The sequence below is a fragment of the Lepisosteus oculatus genome, chromosome 6 (genome assembly GCF_040954835.1).
Source record: "Lepisosteus oculatus isolate fLepOcu1 chromosome 6, fLepOcu1.hap2, whole genome shotgun sequence".
Taxonomy (NCBI): domain Eukaryota; kingdom Metazoa; phylum Chordata; class Actinopteri; order Semionotiformes; family Lepisosteidae; genus Lepisosteus; species Lepisosteus oculatus.
Genome location: NC_090701.1, coordinates 46,525,759 through 46,545,479, shown reverse-complemented (window position 1 = coordinate 46,545,479; position 19,721 = coordinate 46,525,759). Strand labels below are relative to the sequence as shown.

Below are 19,721 nucleotides of genomic sequence, written 5' to 3'. Positions count from 1 at the left end.
ATAAACTTCTCCTTCAAGACTCCGGGGACATTCCTCCTGGGTTCATGAAAATCTAATGTGCATTAACCTCTGGACTGTGACAATCTCCTTTTAATTTACTTCCCCCAAAGAAACAAGACAGACTGGGTTTAAATTGTAAGTTAAAGGTTTCAGAAATGTAAGGAAATATGAAAAAAAAACTTGAGAGGAGGGAGAGAAATGAAGTACCACACCAAGGACTGCACAAGGCATCACCTTGGCAGGGGAGAAAATGTTCATACATGAGGCAGAGACGCAGGAGTGCCTGTTCTGTGAAGACGCTCCTGGGCCTGGTATTAGATGTACTGAGGGGGTCAGGGCCCTGATCCTGATTGGTCTGGAGTGTGGTCACATTCTACCAGCCTGATCTGCACTTACACAATTTGTCTGGCCCAAATTCTGATCCTCCTCTCCGGCAAGATCCTACTTCCTCCATTACTGTACATCTTTTAAGTCAATTTGTTTTCAACTTGATTATATGTACAAAAAACATCTTCAAGTTTTATTGAGGAAGCATGGGCACACTATAGCCAATGATCAGGGTTGATCAACTGAGTTTCAGCATGTGGAGATAGATACAGGCCACAAGCGAATTACCTTACATCACTACAGGACACCTACTGTACCTGTAGTCCCTTAATTCACAGTCCACCCTCCCTTTCTTTCAGAATAAGTCGCTTGATGTACAAAATAATGGAAATACCTAATGAAAAGGGCTATTTCAAAATAAAGACATCACAATAAAAAAGATTCTACAAATGTTTCATATTTATTCCTGTTTGGATTACCAATATTTTGGGCTATAAATGATAACTTACAATCTGTTTTCAAATATGCGTTTTTTTCTAAAGCGACAAGAGCGCTCTAACAGATTTTGAAATAATTGGTGCAGAAATGGCTAAATGATACGGTATGATGACACCACACACCAAACAAGAGAAAATCGCATCAGGAAAGAGGAACAGAGGTTGCAAGTCAAAGCTTAACAGGAGACAAGTGGCCTCAGACATGACTGCTGAACTGAATCTACACCTCCTTGACTCACTCCCAACACAAACTGTACGTCACAAGCTTCACCAAGCTGATAATTATGGAAGGGGTGCCCACCATCACAGAAACCACTTCTAAACAAGGCCAATCCGCAACAATGCAAAGCCTGGTGTGATGAGCAGAAATCATGAACTTCTGAGCAAGGGAAGAAAGCAATATGGCCTGATGAGTCTTTCTTTTACTCTGTTTCCTACATCAGGATGAGCTTACTGTATGTTTTGGAGAAAGCCAAAAGGAGCCTTCAACCCACGCTGCCTGTTCTCAACTGTTAAACATGGTGGTGGATCTGTTATGGTTTGGGCAGCCACCTCCAGGTAGTTACTGGGTCCAACTATTACTCTGCATGGTAGAATTATGGCCAAGGGATATGAAGTCATTTTACACAGGTGTGCCCTACGGTGCAGACATTGTTTCCTCAATATGTTTCCATATTCCCTAATTCCATAATGCCCCCATACACACTGCTAAAGAGTGGTTTCATGAACACCAGGATGAAGTCAAACACCTTCCATGATGTCTCCAATCACCAGATCTAAACATCATTGAATCTTCATGCAAAGAGTGCAGACCAGATCTCCACCTCCTTCATCTCTCAAAGAACTGGAGGCTTTCCTTCTTGAAGAATGGCCCAATATCCCAGGAGAACCAGTCCAAAACGTGTACAGTATTTCAGTATTCAGAATTTGTTCTGAAGGTAAAGGGTGTCGCAGCTCCATATTAGTTATAAAATATTCATTCATTGCTTGGTGTTTCCATTATTGTGTCCACCCCCTGTATAAATAGCAATTGATGAAGCTTATGCTTAACTAACCACAGTACAGAATATGCTTTACCACCTGCATGCAATAATTAAGGAATGCTAATAATGAACTTAATAATTTCAATATTATGTATATGATTGTGAACAAAATCTTGGGTTAGACAATTTTCCAGGTGTGCATTTCATTATTCGTATAACCAATATTACAATAATATGAGCCTCATAATTAAATATAACTAAACTATCACAGCAAAGACATCAAATATGAATAAACGTAGGGGCAAAAAGTAACCTGTACAATGTAAGCAATTCTAATTTAATTCAACAGGCCATTTTCTACAGAAAACATGTTCTGAGCATTTTATTGCATTTTTACAGAAAGTCTGAATGTTAAATTTTGAGCATAGTACAGTATCTGTCTTCCTTCCTATCTTCATAGCTGTGTGTATGCAAAATGTACTTTTTATTTTCCTTGTGTTACCACACACAGTGCTGAAGTAATGCATTAAAACAATAAGATCAATCTGAAACACTCTGCACAACACTTTCTCATGATCTGGCTCCAACATGCCCGGAATGAATTTGCTTTTTTGATCCTGCTTGTACAACAGGTCCAAGGAGAGTATTATGGACTGTAAAGAATAATAGAAACTGCATACTAATGATACCCAGGAATGTTTCTTTCCACAAGAGGAATTATGCACTTTTCACTTGTTGAACAACTGAGTGGGATTCATGGGAAGTACATGAAGCATCAAGCACAGCAAGGGCTAAGCTGTCCGTACCTGTCTGTCGACCTCTGGCAGTAAAAGCAGGAGGTATTGTTGAAAGTGCTGAGGTAAGGATGCAAATGTGTGTTTGTTGATCAATGCCCGCAGGTTGGTGTTCACTAAAATAGACCCTGGAGTTTCAATGTCAATATCTTCAGCCTTCGTCCACTTTATGTGACCTAAAAAGACAAAAGATTAAGACTTTCACAACACTCAAAACAGCCTTTGACTTTGCTACATTTATTCAGGGATCTCAAATTTACAAACATATGAGTTTTATTGTTGTTTTATTTTATGAATTTATTTGTTTTAGTTTTTTTTGTCATTTTTAATGCTCGTGAAGTCCAATCATTATGATGAAACAGCCTAAAGCAGAAATGTTGGTATCTGGTAATCAAACAAACAAACAAAAAAGGAACACCTATGAATGACTGGTGAGCAAGCCAGATCAAGCTGCTTTCGGTTTCAGCTAAGGAATACTTCAGCTCCTCCAGACTAACTTCTATTTTCTACATCTGGAACAGCACAATTTCAGTTTATCCCCCCTCTAGGCATGAACTAGTCGGTGTTAAGCATTAAGCAAACCGACAGTCACATCAGTGGATGGAGGGGCTAAACCTGCTTTTCTGAATTGTGCTCTGTTGGACCACGTGCTTCCTTTCACACTGTGGGGCCTGCAGCGTCTTCAGTAGAGATAACCCTGACCAACTGAAATAAATTGGACCTGACTGCATGGTCCAACTGTCGCACAGGCCCACTAAGGTCTTTACAGGAAAGCAGAGACCTTAGTTCATAAATAACAATGTAGACAAGCATTTATAAACTTAATAATGTTAGTTCTCACCCAGGCCAGATTTCTTTAGTTTCTTAAGGTGCTGACTTATCTGCTTCCCAGTTGGGGATCTCTGCTTTAGATCCTTTTCAGAGCTATCTCCATCGCCAAATCCATTTTTAGACTCTGACCCTACACATAATACAGAATAAAAACAAAAAAATGCATGTAATCAAATAACATACTCTAAGAGCATGAAATAAAATGCGGAATTAAGCCATCCATCTATTTTCTAACCGCTTCGTCCAATTCAGGGTTGCGGGGAAGCCCGGAGCCCATTCCCGCAAGAAAAGGGCACACAAGTGCAATTCACCCCAGACAGGGTGTCAGTCCACTGCAGGGCACAGACAGACACACCGGGGCCAGTTTCCCCAGAGTCCGCACCGTGGCCATTAGATCTCGCCACCATGAGTGATCTGGCAGTTTTCACGAATGTTGTGCTTCAGGCCATCAAGTTGTAATGTAACGTGAAAATTATTGGCTATCGGCCTCCCTTTATCACCAGATGTAGCACTGCATTTCATACACAATATATTCACATCACAAACTCCTGATGGGTATTCTTGATTGTGTGGTGTTTCCTTTATCCAAAAGATCCCCTTGGTATAACCAGCAACTACGCCCCATGAAAGCTCCTGGCTGCCAACCAGAGCAAAGGAGGAGGTCACTGGACTTGCCGTTCAGGATGGTCCTAACATCTGCAGGATCACTGGTTTTATTCGACGTTCTTTTTTCTCAATCATCAACAGCATGTTAGAGCCAAACAACAAATGCACTGTCTCTGCTTCCAAAGGGCAGTCTAATGCGTTTTTCGCCATTCTTACAATACAAAGTAAGCAATTCTAATTCCTACCCCCTACTGACATCCATTTTTTGGGGGGCTCTTGGTCCCTTTTGTCACAACAGTAGCAGTCAATGTTTTGATTCGGGACATTGTGGCCTTTTTCACTTGCTGCAGTTACACTTCTGGTCAACTACAGGTCCATTTAAAATCTTTCCTTCGGATCCATATATATCGAAAGCATGTGGAGACAGTCCCAAATGCAAGGCTATTTAATTAGAGTCGGGCTACTCAAACGCTTCAGAGATTTCCACAGCACTGAAAACAGCCCTGGTGAAGGTGAGTTATGAACTTCTCAATGCTTCTGCCTCAGACTTAGCGCTGCGTTTGACACTCTTAATCATGAAATCCTCCTAAACTGCTTCAAGATCTAGATTAGGTTACTTTTAGTTATCTTGCTGAGGCAACTTGAGGCAATGGGACTATAGAGAGTGTACTCAGATAATCAATTTTATTGGCTCATGGCAGCCCTATTTTTTTAAGATGTAACTCTCCATGAAAACTCCTGAAAGACAACACAACCTAATTTAATGAGCTGTGCTTAATTTAAATATAGTTTTAAAGGACTTGAGAAGAAGAAGTCTTCAAGCCTTTTCAACAGTTTCAAGATGCTGCTCAAATCAAATGACCAATCACTCATGGACTACAGTAAAATGTTATGGCCCATCACATCTTCATTTTCAGAGTAAAAATATTAAAAATCACTTTATTTTGTCCATGAAAAACCAAAATATGTAACCCCCTGCAGGTCTCACTCTGACACAATGTCTCACAGACCATTAGAACCCTGCAAATTTCCTGTTTTTATCTGGGGCACAAGATTTAATTGACACTCAAAACAGAAATAAGGCGAAAGAAAAAAAAATCTGAATTAACAATATATTTCTAGGAACTACTGTACATTGATTCACCTTCTAAAGATAAATGCACTGGGTATAAATAAAGTCCATGACACAGAAGAAACAGAAGTCCATTAAGAGTTTTCTGAGGACAAGACACAGAAAACCATTATGAGTGCCCTAGTTTGTACTCAATGTTCATTGATGTTAAACAGCATGCGTGCGTAGAAATCAGAGATCATGCCTTTAAATAACGAGATTGAAAACAGTCCCTGAACAACATTTACAGTATGAAATATAGTTTTTAAAACTAAATTAAACAACTGACTAGAGTAAACACCTAACTAAATTTCAACACCAGATTGATTGTATTTCATCGGTGGTGTCTTATGATTAATCCAGATCTTAGTGACTGTCACTCAGTCATCATTGATTAACCAGCTTTTCTAACAATATACTGTAAGTGAACTTCAACTGCATTTAGTGAATGACAAATTCCATGCTACTGAAATAACGCTACTGAGATAATGCTTATTCACTAGTTTATTTGCTTATTCATCTGGTTCGGATATGACTTAAGCAATGCTTAAAACTTTGCTTGTCACCATTACAGGTAGGTGAAAAATAAAGCTATTTAGTGATTTCCTACAAGTTATTTTTCAGCGATAGATTTGCTTATTACTATCCCTGTTATGTTTAATACTGGTAAACTCAGGAGAGCGTGTGATTGTATCACTCAACTAAGCACTACATAATCTGCTGCCAGGTTAGTGCTGCATTCCAGTATGCTTGTGAATTTTACACATTTTAACACGCCGCAGCAGAGGTGCAAAGGCAAATGGAGATCCTGATGTTAGACAGGAGTTATGCGAAAAACACATTTTAGAAAGAGACCATCGGCACATAAAAACATGGCCTTCTGAACAACAGCAAGTGACGACCGGAGTCTTTCTTTACCTGATGGAGAGTCTGGCTGCTCATCAGACACCTTCAAAGGAGTCAACACCACACGGGGAACTGCCTTGTTCACCATCATTGACACCCCGTTCCTGCGCTTGTGTTGCTGCCTTAGTGCCTGAGGGAGAGGAGGGCAGAATTTGAAGACATAAGTGTATGGAAAATAATAAGAATAAAGGTGGGGTTTAACAGCTGCAGTTTTCCTTTTTATTTATCATTGTAATTCAATATCCCTTTTGCTAAGTATCGCACTATGTGATAAATCTACATCACGGCCTTTTGAAATTCACATCTTAACATACTAAAATGCCTGAAGCTCAGGATATCTCCAGGTTATGTGGGCAACTTCAAGAACGTCACTTCAGGAACACTTTTAAATTCATTTTAAACATGAAAACCTTGTATTTTAACCAGCAGGTACTTAAAGCTGAACCCAATGCAGATCAGAACCTGTTGCATTTGAATCTGATTGGAAATGAATGGCTTGATTGAAAGAATGCAATGAAATCCAGCTGCTTGTTGAGACGGATCTCACGGAGGGCAGGCGAAGATGGGTTATTTGAGCGAAATGGGGCCGGGGGGGTCCCTTCAGAGCAGACTGAAAGGTGTTGGCACTCCAGCGCAGGCATCCCTACGGCACTCGCTCTGAACACCTGGCGGGGGCTGTCCCTGCCCAGCGAGTCAGCCTGTCGAGCTCCACCTGCGGGAAGCTACAGTACGTGGAACAGTACCGGAGCAGACAAAAGGACGCACTAACATCTGCACAAACGCTGCAAATTCGCCATCGTCACACGAAGCCCGGCAAGACTGGTGCTGCTTTTGTGACATTCCTTTGCATTAGGGCTCCGTTTATTCTTTCAAAGATCCGCTTATTAAGCTCCTGAAAAGTCCATAGATCAGTTTGAACAAGATGAACACCTGAATTTACTGTACATTTGATTTTATGTTAATTTGAAGGTACCAGCTAATAACAGGGCTCCCGTGGCCCCTATTTAATGTTAATAGAGGCAATATATACTGGACAGTATCGCCCTCCCTTTAGGTAGGTCGGTCCCTTTTCAGGCCATCAAGGCCCATGGGGGAATGGGGGACAAGGGCCCCACTTTTCTTGACCATCCAACACTGGAGGTGGAGGCGATGGGGTCAGTATCACACTCCAGTCAGCCTATTACCCACAGTACTCACTTGGAAAGCAGGCTGAGTGGAACTGGGAGCCGTCTGGAAGGAATCAGAGCAAGCTTCATCACTTGCCCCCACCTGGGACTGAACCCAGGACCTTCCTTCCGGTCAGGAGCCAGACGCCCTTGCTGTCTGAGCTACCGCGGATCCACTCCCTCTCTTTCACAATGTGAAATCTTCAGACAACACAGTTAATGGAGGAATTCTTTCAGCAATTTACTTAAAAATTAAGTTTAATTCCCTTTACATACGTACACACAAGGAGTTCATTTAGTTGTACTTGGCAATCCCAGCAAACTCCGTGATTTACTGTAGACATACACAGCAATCTCTTGGAGATGAGTTCCCTATATAAGAGGATATTTAAAAAAAGCATCCAGGATTACTATCATCGGTGAATTAGAAAACAGAGTTGAAGAAAAGTTATTACAAATATATCTTCATTATTATATTATGGTTGACATTGTTAAGCAACACCTCATACTCAACCTGGTCCTTTTTGAACTCATTTAAAATGTATATTTCAATACAAGATTTTTAAGAGAGATGTTAAATCTCTATCTTAAAATAACTTGTGTCCTCCTGCAAAGTTTTTAGAGCTTTCTTTCATTTAAAACTCCATGGAAACGTGAGGGGTCTGTTATTTAATTTAGAAGGGTTATGCAGAGATGAGACACCTACTTTTGATCTTGAGAGCCTTCTGAGACAGAAAGGGCTTATGAATAAAAATGTTTTTAATTCCATTTATGTAACACTTTACTTGGGAGTACTGTGACCCTGCCCCCTTATTTCTCTGGAGGAATCCATTTTAGAAAGCTAAAGAGTTGAAAAAGAAACTATACTTCTTTGAATACATTATCAGAAAATTCTAGTCTTTGGCATAATGTAATACATTAATTACAGTACTTTAAAAATATCATAGTACCTTGTCAAGAATTAGTTGTAGAGTTTGCTGAATTCTGTGAAGTAAGTGTGGACATTTACTCTTTCAAAACTCTAATGCCACTGATACAGTAGTAGTCTGGATTTAAATATAGAGGAACTACAAGCAGATCTAAGCATACAGTAGATGCTTTCAAAGCATAGTAACTCAAAGTGTGCTTTTATCGGCTAGAATTCTGATAAATCCTGTGAAAGCCCTGCAATATATTTAATTTGACATTATTTTTATGACTGCGAACTAACACTATTGTCTATTCAACACACAGTATGGACATTGGGCCACTACAAATGTAAGATAACAAACCATACTCTACACTCCTGCTGAATGAAAGATTTCTGAAACACTGTAACCTTATCAAAAGGCACTGTTGCAAAAACATTGCTAGTAATAAGTTTGTTTTTGCAAAGACAGTGGTAACATTTGAAATGTATGTCATCTCCTTTACTAAGCTTTTTATAAATTACCTCTTCTAAGAAAGAAATAAAGCTGATGATGTTTTAATTGTAAACAAGGTTACAGAAGGGCACGTTTGTTTACATAAAGAGACACTTTTGGAAATCCTATTCAGTATGTTAGGGTTTTTGTGGGACAACAGTGGATTTATGCATTTGTCATCAGTAAAAAGAACAAAGTACAATATGTATCCATTAGTCAATTTAAAAATAGAACATTTTAGAAATGTACATTTGAGCCCAGAGACTCACAGAGAACTCCTGCCCCAGGCCAAACACAACTGGTTGCACGTGGACTCAAATGTCACTTTTTATTGACAGATTGTCCATTTGAAATTTGACAAGTATATGAACAAAATACTTAAATTATTTTACTACGGGTACAGCAAACACTCTTTGCACTTTAATATGAAATTTAATTTAATAAAATTTAATTTAATTTAATATGAAAACCTAGTCATGTAGTCTCTGGTCATGTACTGCAGTTGTAAGGCATGCATTTTCTAATTCAGATTCACACAGTAAATAATGTTGTACAGTAGGCATGTCAAGTTAATGTCTTTATCTCATCGTAAAACTGAAGTGATTTAATTTCCTATTCAAACCCACTCTCTTATTGTGAGCAAATGCTTACTTATACTTTCCCACTGGAGCGATTTCAAGACAAAAACTGAATACATTTAGATCATATTTGTGGCTCTTTAATGCACTTATTGAAGTGAATGACATTTCACAAATACCAGTAACATGTCAGAAGCTGAGACATAACTTTTGATAGGTATGTTCCGTTTGCGTGTGCAATTCAGCTACTCATCTTTTTTTCTCAAACAAAACTGTTTTCACGCTATACTGACAAAAATCTAATCTCTGATGGCATGATACTGAAATGTACTGGTGCGAAATGGAAAAACAACAGTGGAAAAGTATAAGGATAAGGTTCCCAGCGTATACAAAATACATATTCTGATTACAACCCATTTTCTGTAATCAAACGCCATTAGCTTAAGCTCTTGACAGTCCAATTTTAATGCTGTATTTTATTTACATTATGCCTGAGACGCACACTATGGGTTTAACACTGGAGAAATTACACCGATATGGATAATCTTTATTGCAGTTCAGTGTGCCAGGCAGTGGCATGAAATACTTATCAGAAGCCTAGAAAGAAATCACTATCACTTGCCAACAGATTTGTAGTATATTTTCACACGAGTGACAGCATCAGTGATTTATGTAATTCTTTTTTTTTTTTCAATGGGCGCAAATCTTCATTATAGAACATATTGTTTTGTAGACATTTAGATCATCTCTGTTGTCAGCATAAAATATGGATCAGTACATTAGGGTAAAATTGAGACAAAATGCACAAAGCTTTTTACATTCTGTGGTGCGCTGTAGCAACTGCACTTGCTAATTAGAAAATATCAGTTTGCTTGTTGCTCTCTAGTGAACATGCTAATAACTTTGAAGATTATGGACTTTATTTAAGTGTGATGTTCAGCAATTAGGAGTTTGCTGCAAAGACTATTATCCTACAGCACATCTGTGATTTCAGCAATGAAGCACTTCAAGGCTATTCAAACAAATGCAACACAGAAAACTCTAAACACATTATGTGTGATTTAATATTTTTCTCAGGCTTCCCCCACACTGCTCCTTATGCAAATTCAACTTCAAACACAGAAAGAAGAAACCTTGGCAGAGCAGCTTAGTTCTGCCCCACTGGGGCTGAGCAGTAGGAATCTCACACTTAATCGCATGAAAAAAAGGCCGTCTAGAACAAGAAGCCAGCCCGCTATCTGCCGCTGATCATTCTGAGGGAGGTGGGGAATAAACAATGCTCACTCCGGCACCAGTCGTTTCGAGAAAGGCGGAGCGAAGCACAAAAAAGTTTATAGTCCGCGGAAAGAGCGCGGGGCGGAAAAGGGGTCTCATATCGTTGCGAACCTGCCAATGAATTCATCATGAAGAATAAGGCTTGCATGCGGCGGCGATGCCAAAGAAACCCGTCTGAGGGGTTTGGAAAAGTGTGTTTTCAGCTTCGTGAAAACGGCTGGTTTGCCTTGCAGTTTTATAAAAGACTTTTTTACCCAACCAAAACAGGTGATGAAAAATTCTGGTCTGGTTTACAGCACGATTCTGCTACTGACTGGAAACGAGCAAACAAGCCGATACAACACAGCCAATCCCTGGAATTGTACGCGATAAAGCACAAATAAAGCATACACCCCCTATGTACTTGTAGTATGTACTGTACTGTATATACATTTTACAAAAGCATCGTACAGCTTTTCCAAGCAGCAGTCCAGCTTCTCCTACCGCCTCACAACCGACAAAAGCAGTGCCAGTTGCACTACTAGTTTGAATTTTAACTTTATTCATTCTTACATTTGTTAGGTTCCACACATTTGTCATTAAGTTTGGAAAAAACAAAACTAATTAAAAAAAAAACAAAATGATATAAGCATTACTCAACATTTTCTATTACCTGGCCTAAACGAAGGCAGGTTTTCTAAAACTCTGAGCAAGCTTAAAGCGCCCCTTGTACAATGAATGGACTGCATAAGACAGTGTGGGATAAAAGCCCAGTCTGCATGCAAGGATATTTTGCTCCATGTAGGGGTGCTGTAGGATAATGAAAGCACAAGCCAGCACTCCGACTGGTGTCTTCTTACCTGTTTCAGAGCCTTTTTGGTGTGTTGCTGAGTGGAAGACACGGACTTGTTTTGCACCGCAGTAGTCGTGGTGTTTGAATCATGTTCGGAAGACACTTCATCGGGTAGCTTCATCGCACAGACTGGAATGAAACAAAAAGCTCAACGCAGGCACAAAAGGGTTTGGATTTAGCCGGCAGCCTAACAAACTCCTCACAAGAGTAAAAAAAAAAAAAGACTTTGACTTAACACCACTTATTCTTTCAAGGTATTGTAGTTCTGTGACAAGTTTCCTAGCTCATACTGTACATTGGGCTGTCACATGGTTATTGCTACCCCTTTTCAGATAAAGGCAGTCGTATACATGCACACATACTGTTTATATAAAAACATATACACCATATTCAGAACTAGGATATAATGAATTATATTTCATGTTTCCCAGCTATTTTCTGCCATCTGCTGAAAACACACAAGCTGTGAATAGTCAGTCAACTTCGGCCTATCGTCAATCAGGAGAATATTTTAGGAGTTGCAAACTACGGTTGGCATTTGAGTCTGAAAGCAGATTCGTTTGTTTGTTTGTACCTGCTGTGTTTTTTGCTAAGTATCCGGTAAGAGAGGCCATAATTTATACTTTGAGAAGAACCTTGTTTCGTGGCCGAAAGGGCCAGGATAACTGCTTTCCAATCAGACTCCCATCCCTCTCGGTTATGCCCCTTCTCCTGCGCTTCTCCCGTAAGGAATAAGGAGGCCCACTTTTCCACCCTGCTGCTGTGGATTTAATTTTTCACCCAGCTACAGCTGGAGCAGGTCCTCATCCGACTGTGCTGTTAGCTGGAGTCTGCGAGTGCAAACTCATTTGGCTTGGCAACAGAAACGTCGTTAGTGACCCTGAAAATAAAGAACACCTGTCCATATTCATTCTGTTGTGATCCGACCCTCGGAAAGCACTCTGAAGTCAGACCTTTCGATAAATGAAATAAAACCGCCACACCAAAAGAGCAAGGCTGAATACCAACACAGTACGTCTTTCAGAAATCAAATGGCGTGCCACAATAAGCACACAGCATAAAAATGCATATCTAAATCTCAACAAGTCCACAATATTTCCTACAAAAGGGATGCGTTATTTAAAAAACGCTTCCTCTTTTATTTATATGCATAATGCATAAAATATTAAGGCACAGCTGGTCAGCTTTGCATTTCTCAAAAAAACACAGGAAGAGAACCCAGAATATAACAGTCTTCTATGGGATAAAATAAGATTTAATAAGAAGTAAGAAAAAACGTAAATATATCCATATGAAAAAAAACACATATGCTTAACTTCTACACTTTAAAGGTCACTGATGTGAAATGTTCTTCTTAGTCATATTCTATTCAGTCAAGAGCTGACCCATATTTATTTTAAATTAACATAAGAACATATGGGAGGTTACAAATGAGAGGAGGCTATTCAACACATCTAGCCAGTCTGGTAGAAGCTAATTAATCCAGGATCTCATCCAGCTGACTAAAAGACTAAAACGGCTGAGTTTCTTCTGCCTGGCAGGATAAAACATTCTCGTAAGGCCCAGAAATCACATTATTGCTCTTCTCTGGACTAAATCCAGGGCAGCAATAGCGTTTTTAAAAACTTTTTTTGACATCGCAGTGACCAGAACCACGCACAATATTCAACATAAAAGCTTAAAAAAATCATACAATCTGAAATAACATTCCTTGATTTCAATTACACCCTGTTCCCAGGTTACGTGAGACTTGACTTCCGCAAATTCGACTTTACATTAAAAAACGTACGTCCTTTAATCCTATGGTCCCGTCAAGGAGGTTGTTTCTCCTGTGTGAAGAGCCAGCAGGGCAGCAGGCTCTTCCTGTGGAGTGAGAGCAAGGGGACTCCACCTGGGCTGGTTTACACTCAGTCTCGCCCTGTTTGCGCACCCCTGGGGTGACCTCTGTGGACCACCTCACGCCTCCTCACTGCAGCCCCTACAGCAATCACGTCAGCCATGCACCTAAGCGATTTTATTATTTACTGTATTTAATTTCTGAACAACATAGGGGAGGAGTGTAATAGTAAATGAGTGTATCCAAGGGCCTGGGAATGGCAGTATTTAGAATTTTGTTAAGAGGAAATTCTGTACTCCTTATTTTTCCGTGTATTTGGTATTCAATTATTCTAATGACAGTTTTAAAAGGTTTGTTGGCTTCATCGTTATTTAATTTTTCTCCCCCTGTGTAAATGCTGCTGCTACAATCTCTCTCTTGATCTCTACCCCCCTCTGTGCTCAGCACACACACCTGTTAACCTTTGAAGGACAAAAAAAACCTGGTGAACCTGCTGCATCGCTGCAATTTCATGAGTGGTAATTCACTTTATGGGGTTCAATATCATGAGATGTAATTCACTATGTGTGTTTAATAGCATGATTGGTAAATATTTTTAAAAAGTGGCCTCTTCAAGCTCAATGTCACCCATTTGAATTTGAATTTTATGTTTTTACTACCTGTATGTAATATTCTGTGCTACATGTCTTCATTTAATGTAGTAAATGTCTTTGAAAGTCATTTGTTGCTTCTAGTCCTCCGATTTTTGGTATTGTCTGCAGACATGACTAGTTTATTAACTGTACCAGAATTATGATCTAGATCATGATATAAATTAGGAAGAGCAGTGGTCCTAGTACAGATACCTGTGGTACTCCATTAATTACAGTAGAGTCCCGATTATCCGACCTTAACAGGACCGATAGTATGTCGGAAAATTGAAAATGTTGGATAATGCAGAAACTGAGTAGACAAATCAAAGATTAATGGAAGTGCAGTATAAGTATGAAATCTGGTTTATTAATCTACTATAAAACAGAGCTCACTTCTTTTCCTCTTCCAGTCACCAACTGTAACTTGGCCCAGACCGAATTCAGATGCAATTTGTTTGCGTGGACTCGCCTTTGTCTAATCTTTTTAACGCTTCAAGCTTTTGTTCCATTGAAAAAACTACTTTCTTTTCGCACTTGTCATGTTTCTCAAATAATACAATTATATATACGAGCGCAAACGAACAAGCGGTGCTACGTCAATGGCAGTATTTGACGCATTGAGAGACAAAGCAGCATGGGATTGGGCAAAATATTATGCGTGCACACGCATACAGTACACAGCACATACTGTATGTATACAGCATGTTGATTGTCAGATACTCGAGACTGTACTGTACATCACCCCAATCAGAACATTCACCCTTCTATATGTGAACATTCACGTTTTCCTGTACACATTTTGCTGAACATCAGCCATCTGAAATTTGAAAATTAATATTTTGAGGTGAACTTTTTCCAAAAATATAACTACACCGGATCATATGCTCCATGTGTATGATTACTGCTGTTACTTGTTGAAAGAACTCTAATTAGATAGTTAAGCAAGACTTAAATCCATGTTGACTACCTCCTATGATGCTATTTCCATTTAATTTAGCTGTAATAATCGTTTCCATAACCTAGAGTGTAATAAAAGCCAGACTTATTGGTGTATAATTACTTGGTTCAGTTTTGTCCTCCACTTTATGGATGGACAGTACTGTAAATGCACACTGAATTGTCATGCACGGTGAATTTACATCTCTAAGAATATTTTTTATTTTGTTGACATCTTTGTCCAAGGAGATTTGTAGTTAATAATTCCATCACACTGTAAACACACACATATACAATACATAATCACAGGCAATTTACATAGTGCTAACAGACTGCAGGATTCGGCATAAAACTAACTTCATTATGCTACACAGTGAAGCAAAAATAAAGTGACAGATACAGTATGGGCAACCAAAACAACACTCACCCAACCCCTCCTCTTCAATTACTGTGAAATCCCGATAGCACGCTTCAGGCTTGTAGAATGTACACATTTTAAGAACAATATTTGTGAGGTGCATTTACCGTACAGTACATACATCATATAAAGTACTGTACTTGTCCAACATTTATAGTATTTAAAAATAAAAAAGGCTTTTTTAGTATATAGTCCAATTCAGCACATTGACAGCATCCTAAATTTCAATTTGATAAAAAAAAACAGAGACCCCACTTTAGATTGGTAACACTCGAAGGCCTATGTGACTTCAGATTTCATCACAGCTGAACAATGAGCCACCTTTGTTTGGCTAGTTTTAATTAGAATGGCAATTTAGAGTCATTCTCCTGCTGTTAAAAATGAAATGAATCTTTATTCACAGATTACTACCATGGGTGTGTGGATTAAGTACTGGACATTTCTTCCCTCTAGATATTTCATTAGACTCTTTAATTACTAAACAAACATTTCGTAGCTGTCATGTTTCTGTGAATGAAGAAAAGATGGATCTTTGCCAAAACTAAATTAATAAATCCAAATGGGGGAAAAAAAAACAGTAAATGGATTTTAGAAATTATAAATGATCAAGATTATTAATGAAGCATACTGACAACATGATACTAATTGTACAGTAACAGTAGTGACAGAGAAGTTGCAGCCAGTATCTATACATAAATAAATCACTTTCATTAAATAATATATTCATCAAATGAATGGATGTCTATAAACTCTAATACTACCATTATGAAAATTGTTAAAAAGCCATCTATTTTAATTTAATTTTTATTTTTAGTGCATACGTTCTCCAAATTCTGAGTTCTGCAGGTGAGACTCAATTAAACTTGGTAACATTCCTTGCAGTGCTTAAGGATTTCCATCCATCCACTTTCTGACTGCTTTATTCAGTTCAGGGTCACAGTGGGGCAGTGGGGTTACTATCCCAGTAACCAATGGGGGCAAGGCAGGATACACCCCGGATGCGACACCAGTCCATCGCAGGGCCGACAAAATACAAACACAGATGCACACTCATGCCAGGGCCAGTTTTCCTAACAACCAGTTAATCTAGCAGAATGTCTTTGGACTGTGGGAGGAAACCTGAACACCCAGAGGAAACTCAAGTGAACACAAGGAGATCAAAAACACTTAACGGACACAGCCCTCATTCCGATTTCTTTTCTGAATTTTATGTATTTGTTTGAGGAATGTAGGTATGATGACATTATAAGTACCCACATACGGTACCACTGGGTGTAATGATCCAGCCTGCATACCACAGACTGGACAGAACAGGTCATTTTACACATGCATTTCAACATGCTGTAGTTATACGTTTAATTTTATATTCCTAATTTAGTTGGCTGATGCTTTTTCCCCAAAGCAACTAACATTTACACCCATGAATACAGCTGGGTATCTTACTGGAGCAGTGTGGATGAAGTACCTTGCTCAAGAGTCTCACGTGGGATTTGAACCCCAAACCTTTCAGTTATGAACCCAGAGCCTTCACCACTCCTCCACACTGATATGCTGAGCTTCAAACTGTGGATATCCAAATCAGTAACCACACAAAATGGACTTTGCACCTTAACCTCAGTGTCTGGGGATCTGGGGGTGGCATATTAGCAACAAATTTCAATCTAATTATACAATTCCCCAGTTCTCTTTTAAATAACAAGTAGCAATGGGAAAGGCTAGTGAGCCTGCGACTGGTTAGATATTTCTGATCTAATCTGCTGCTTTTTCCTACAAATAAACAACGCTACTAGAGAACTAGGAACTGTTTAAAACAATGCTTAAAACGTTAAACACTGCACACAGAAAATCAACCACATTTTTGGTGGAACAAAACCTCACTAGGATCATTTTATTGGTCATATCTTACGATTTGTAAGTTACACGTCGTTAGTTTTGTTTTCAGTGGCTGCTTGACGTACAAGATTGAATTTTGGGGTTTCTAATTGCTTAATTAAGGTGCCTCTCATTATGACTATACAATTATCGATCCCCTGTATATTTCTGCTTCAGTCATTATTCATCTGTTTGTCATGCTGAGAAGAAAAGGCTGACTTCAATCCATCACCCCCACATTTAACATGGGGGAAGGGGAAGAGTCTCACAACATGTAAAAAAAAAGACAATGCAACAAAATACATGATGGCTTAGTCAGGTGTTTCAACAACAGAGTCAGAAAGCATACTGTTGTTATTCCAGTTTGCCACTATAACACCGTGCATTTTCCCTAAACCAATACATGTGATTGTCCTCAATATTCACTCTTCACTCAGAGGAGTGAAACGTGGTGATTTATACCCCTTAAAAATAAAAATGTGAAACGAATACTATATTACGGGTACTATATAAACACATTAAATAAATACACCAATCTATGTAAAAGACAAAACGAAAAAGCTCAGAAATCACACCTGTCAGTGTCACTGAGCAGAAACGCATTTGGATGAACAAGAATCTGTTCAGGCTTCTTTGAAACAGATGGGATAATTTGTAAAGGTGATGTCGTGGGAGAAATATGATTGAATCTTTCTGTTGTTGAGGATTTTTTTTTTCCATTTGTTAATAGAGAGCCAAAAAAATCTCCATAAAGTCCCTGAAGGGAAGCACTTTAGTACTGGTTTAAAGTCAAGATACAAAACTATGCTGTTCTGGAACCAATTAGAAGAACAAAAAAAAAAAGCATTTCTCATTTTATAGCACAGCTTTTATTATTTCTTTCTGTTGCATAGCAAGAGTTAGGAAAGAGACAAATCCCTAATGTATACAGAACTGTTCAAAGGGTTGAAAGTATTTTTACTTGGATAATCCATTTAGTTTAAAAATACAGAATTTGACTGGGTTAAGTTATGATTAATTAACAGTAAAATAACAAAATTCAGGACCATATAATATTTTTTTCTTCACGTGAAGTCAAGTCACTACTGTGACACCACTAGGTCTGTGTATGTTGTACCACCCACACTTGTTAAATAGGATGAAAAAGTCATTCAACTACAGGATGCTATGACTTTCGGAGCAGTTACAGAACTGTTCTTTCTCACACCAGCCTTATGCATGTAAATCATAAGCACTTAAAATAAAGACATATCTTGATAATGTACATGTAATAGGTCATTTATGACTGCAAAGATTCCTACCAGAATCAATTCCATGTTTCTTACAAACATTCGAAACTCCATACACAAATAAACCCGGACTCCAGAAGTGATTTTATACAACTGCTGCCCCCCCCAGACTTTTAAGGTCACTTGTTTATTTTTAATTTCACCTTTAAGGTTGCTAAAATATACCTTTCACAAGGTATATCAAAATATGATGTGAGCTATAATCACTGGGTGATCTCAAGCACATTACTGCAGCTGTGCCCTGCGTAGTTGTGTCCCACCACAGCTGTCAAATGTTTCCTGAATAATAGCAGAAATTGGAAGGCTGTGTGTTTAAATCCCGAGTAAAACCTTCAACATTGCAATCAGCTACCGGAGTAATGATATTGTTCTGTATAATTTAAGTACTGATTTTTAATCTAACGTATAAAATCCAAAATCAATAAAGTGACCTTACAAAGCATAATGTACAGTAACTAATGTCTCTGAGCATCCTAGAACAGGGTTTCACACTGTCATGGTTTAATTCAGTATCAGCATGTAAATGTGGTTAGAGATCCCATGGGGATTCCGTCCGCACCAAAGCATGCTTTATATAAAAAATAGATTTAAATGAACACATACAAGGACACACATGTTTTTCCAGCCCCCTCAGTGATATAAATATAGAGATAAGCAAACACAATGCATATAATTTGAGAAACCACCTACACATGGCTGTCAAAAAGTCATTTAGTTATTTTTCTTTTAAAATGTCTCCTCACTCTAAAGTGTGATTAACATAAGTACACTTCGTTTTTCACGTCTCCGATGCTCAATATTTTAAGGCATAATGTTATTTCAAACATCTTGCGAATTATTTCAATATCAATTTAATACTCTACTGTATGATTATAGTCTAAATATTCTGCTTTTCCATCCTTATTTGTTGAGAAGGGAGTCTTAACAGCCAATTAGTGGCAACGTTCTAACATCTTAAGGAAGAAAAAAACAGCCGTGCTGTAGCTGTCTGACTTTGTTATGTGCTTACCTGTTTGCAGATTGATAGCAGATATTGCTCTACACTGGGTAATGAAGCTGATTCTACCAGTGCCTTTGTGACCTTTTAAAACCCTCAGACCAGAATCATTTTAAATTACTTTGCGATAAGAGTTCAGGTCTCAAAAATGTAATTCCAGCCGCATTTCAGGCAAGGCAACAATCAATAACTCCAGGGAGTCCTTTAAAGGCCTTTAAATATAACAATAGAGTTGGATTTTGGTCCAGGTAATGTGATAGAAACAGCAATCCGTCTTAACCACAGAAACTGACAAGAGCAGACTTCCTTTCCTTCTGAATGTTCAGAACAGAAATTAGACAATGTCTGCAAGAGGCCACATGACAAATTAATATTGTTTCCATATGCTCATATTTAAGAACAACTGCCACTACAGAGAGATCACAGACAGA

The 19,721-nt window shown here is 38.6% G+C and overlaps 1 protein-coding gene across 2 annotated transcripts in view; it reads right to left on the bottom strand.

The window, feature by feature from the left end:
• The window catches only part of LOC102699031 (ASXL transcriptional regulator 3), a 72,526-nt gene that overhangs the window by 11,935 nt on the left and 40,870 nt on the right, over nt 1-19,721 (bottom strand). Inside the window, exons 5-8 of one of the 2 annotated variants that reach the window (XM_015353725.2) lie at nt 11,317-11,438; nt 6,068-6,185; nt 3,443-3,562; nt 2,614-2,777 (exon numbers count right to left, since the gene is read on the bottom strand). In XM_015353725.2, coding sequence (XP_015209211.2) covers nt 2,614-2,777; nt 3,443-3,562; nt 6,068-6,185; nt 11,317-11,438 — 524 coding nt within the window. The remainder of the gene's footprint in view (nt 1-2,613; nt 2,778-3,442; nt 3,563-6,067; nt 6,186-11,316; nt 11,439-19,721) is intronic. The other variant, XM_015353726.2, reaches the window with a different exon arrangement.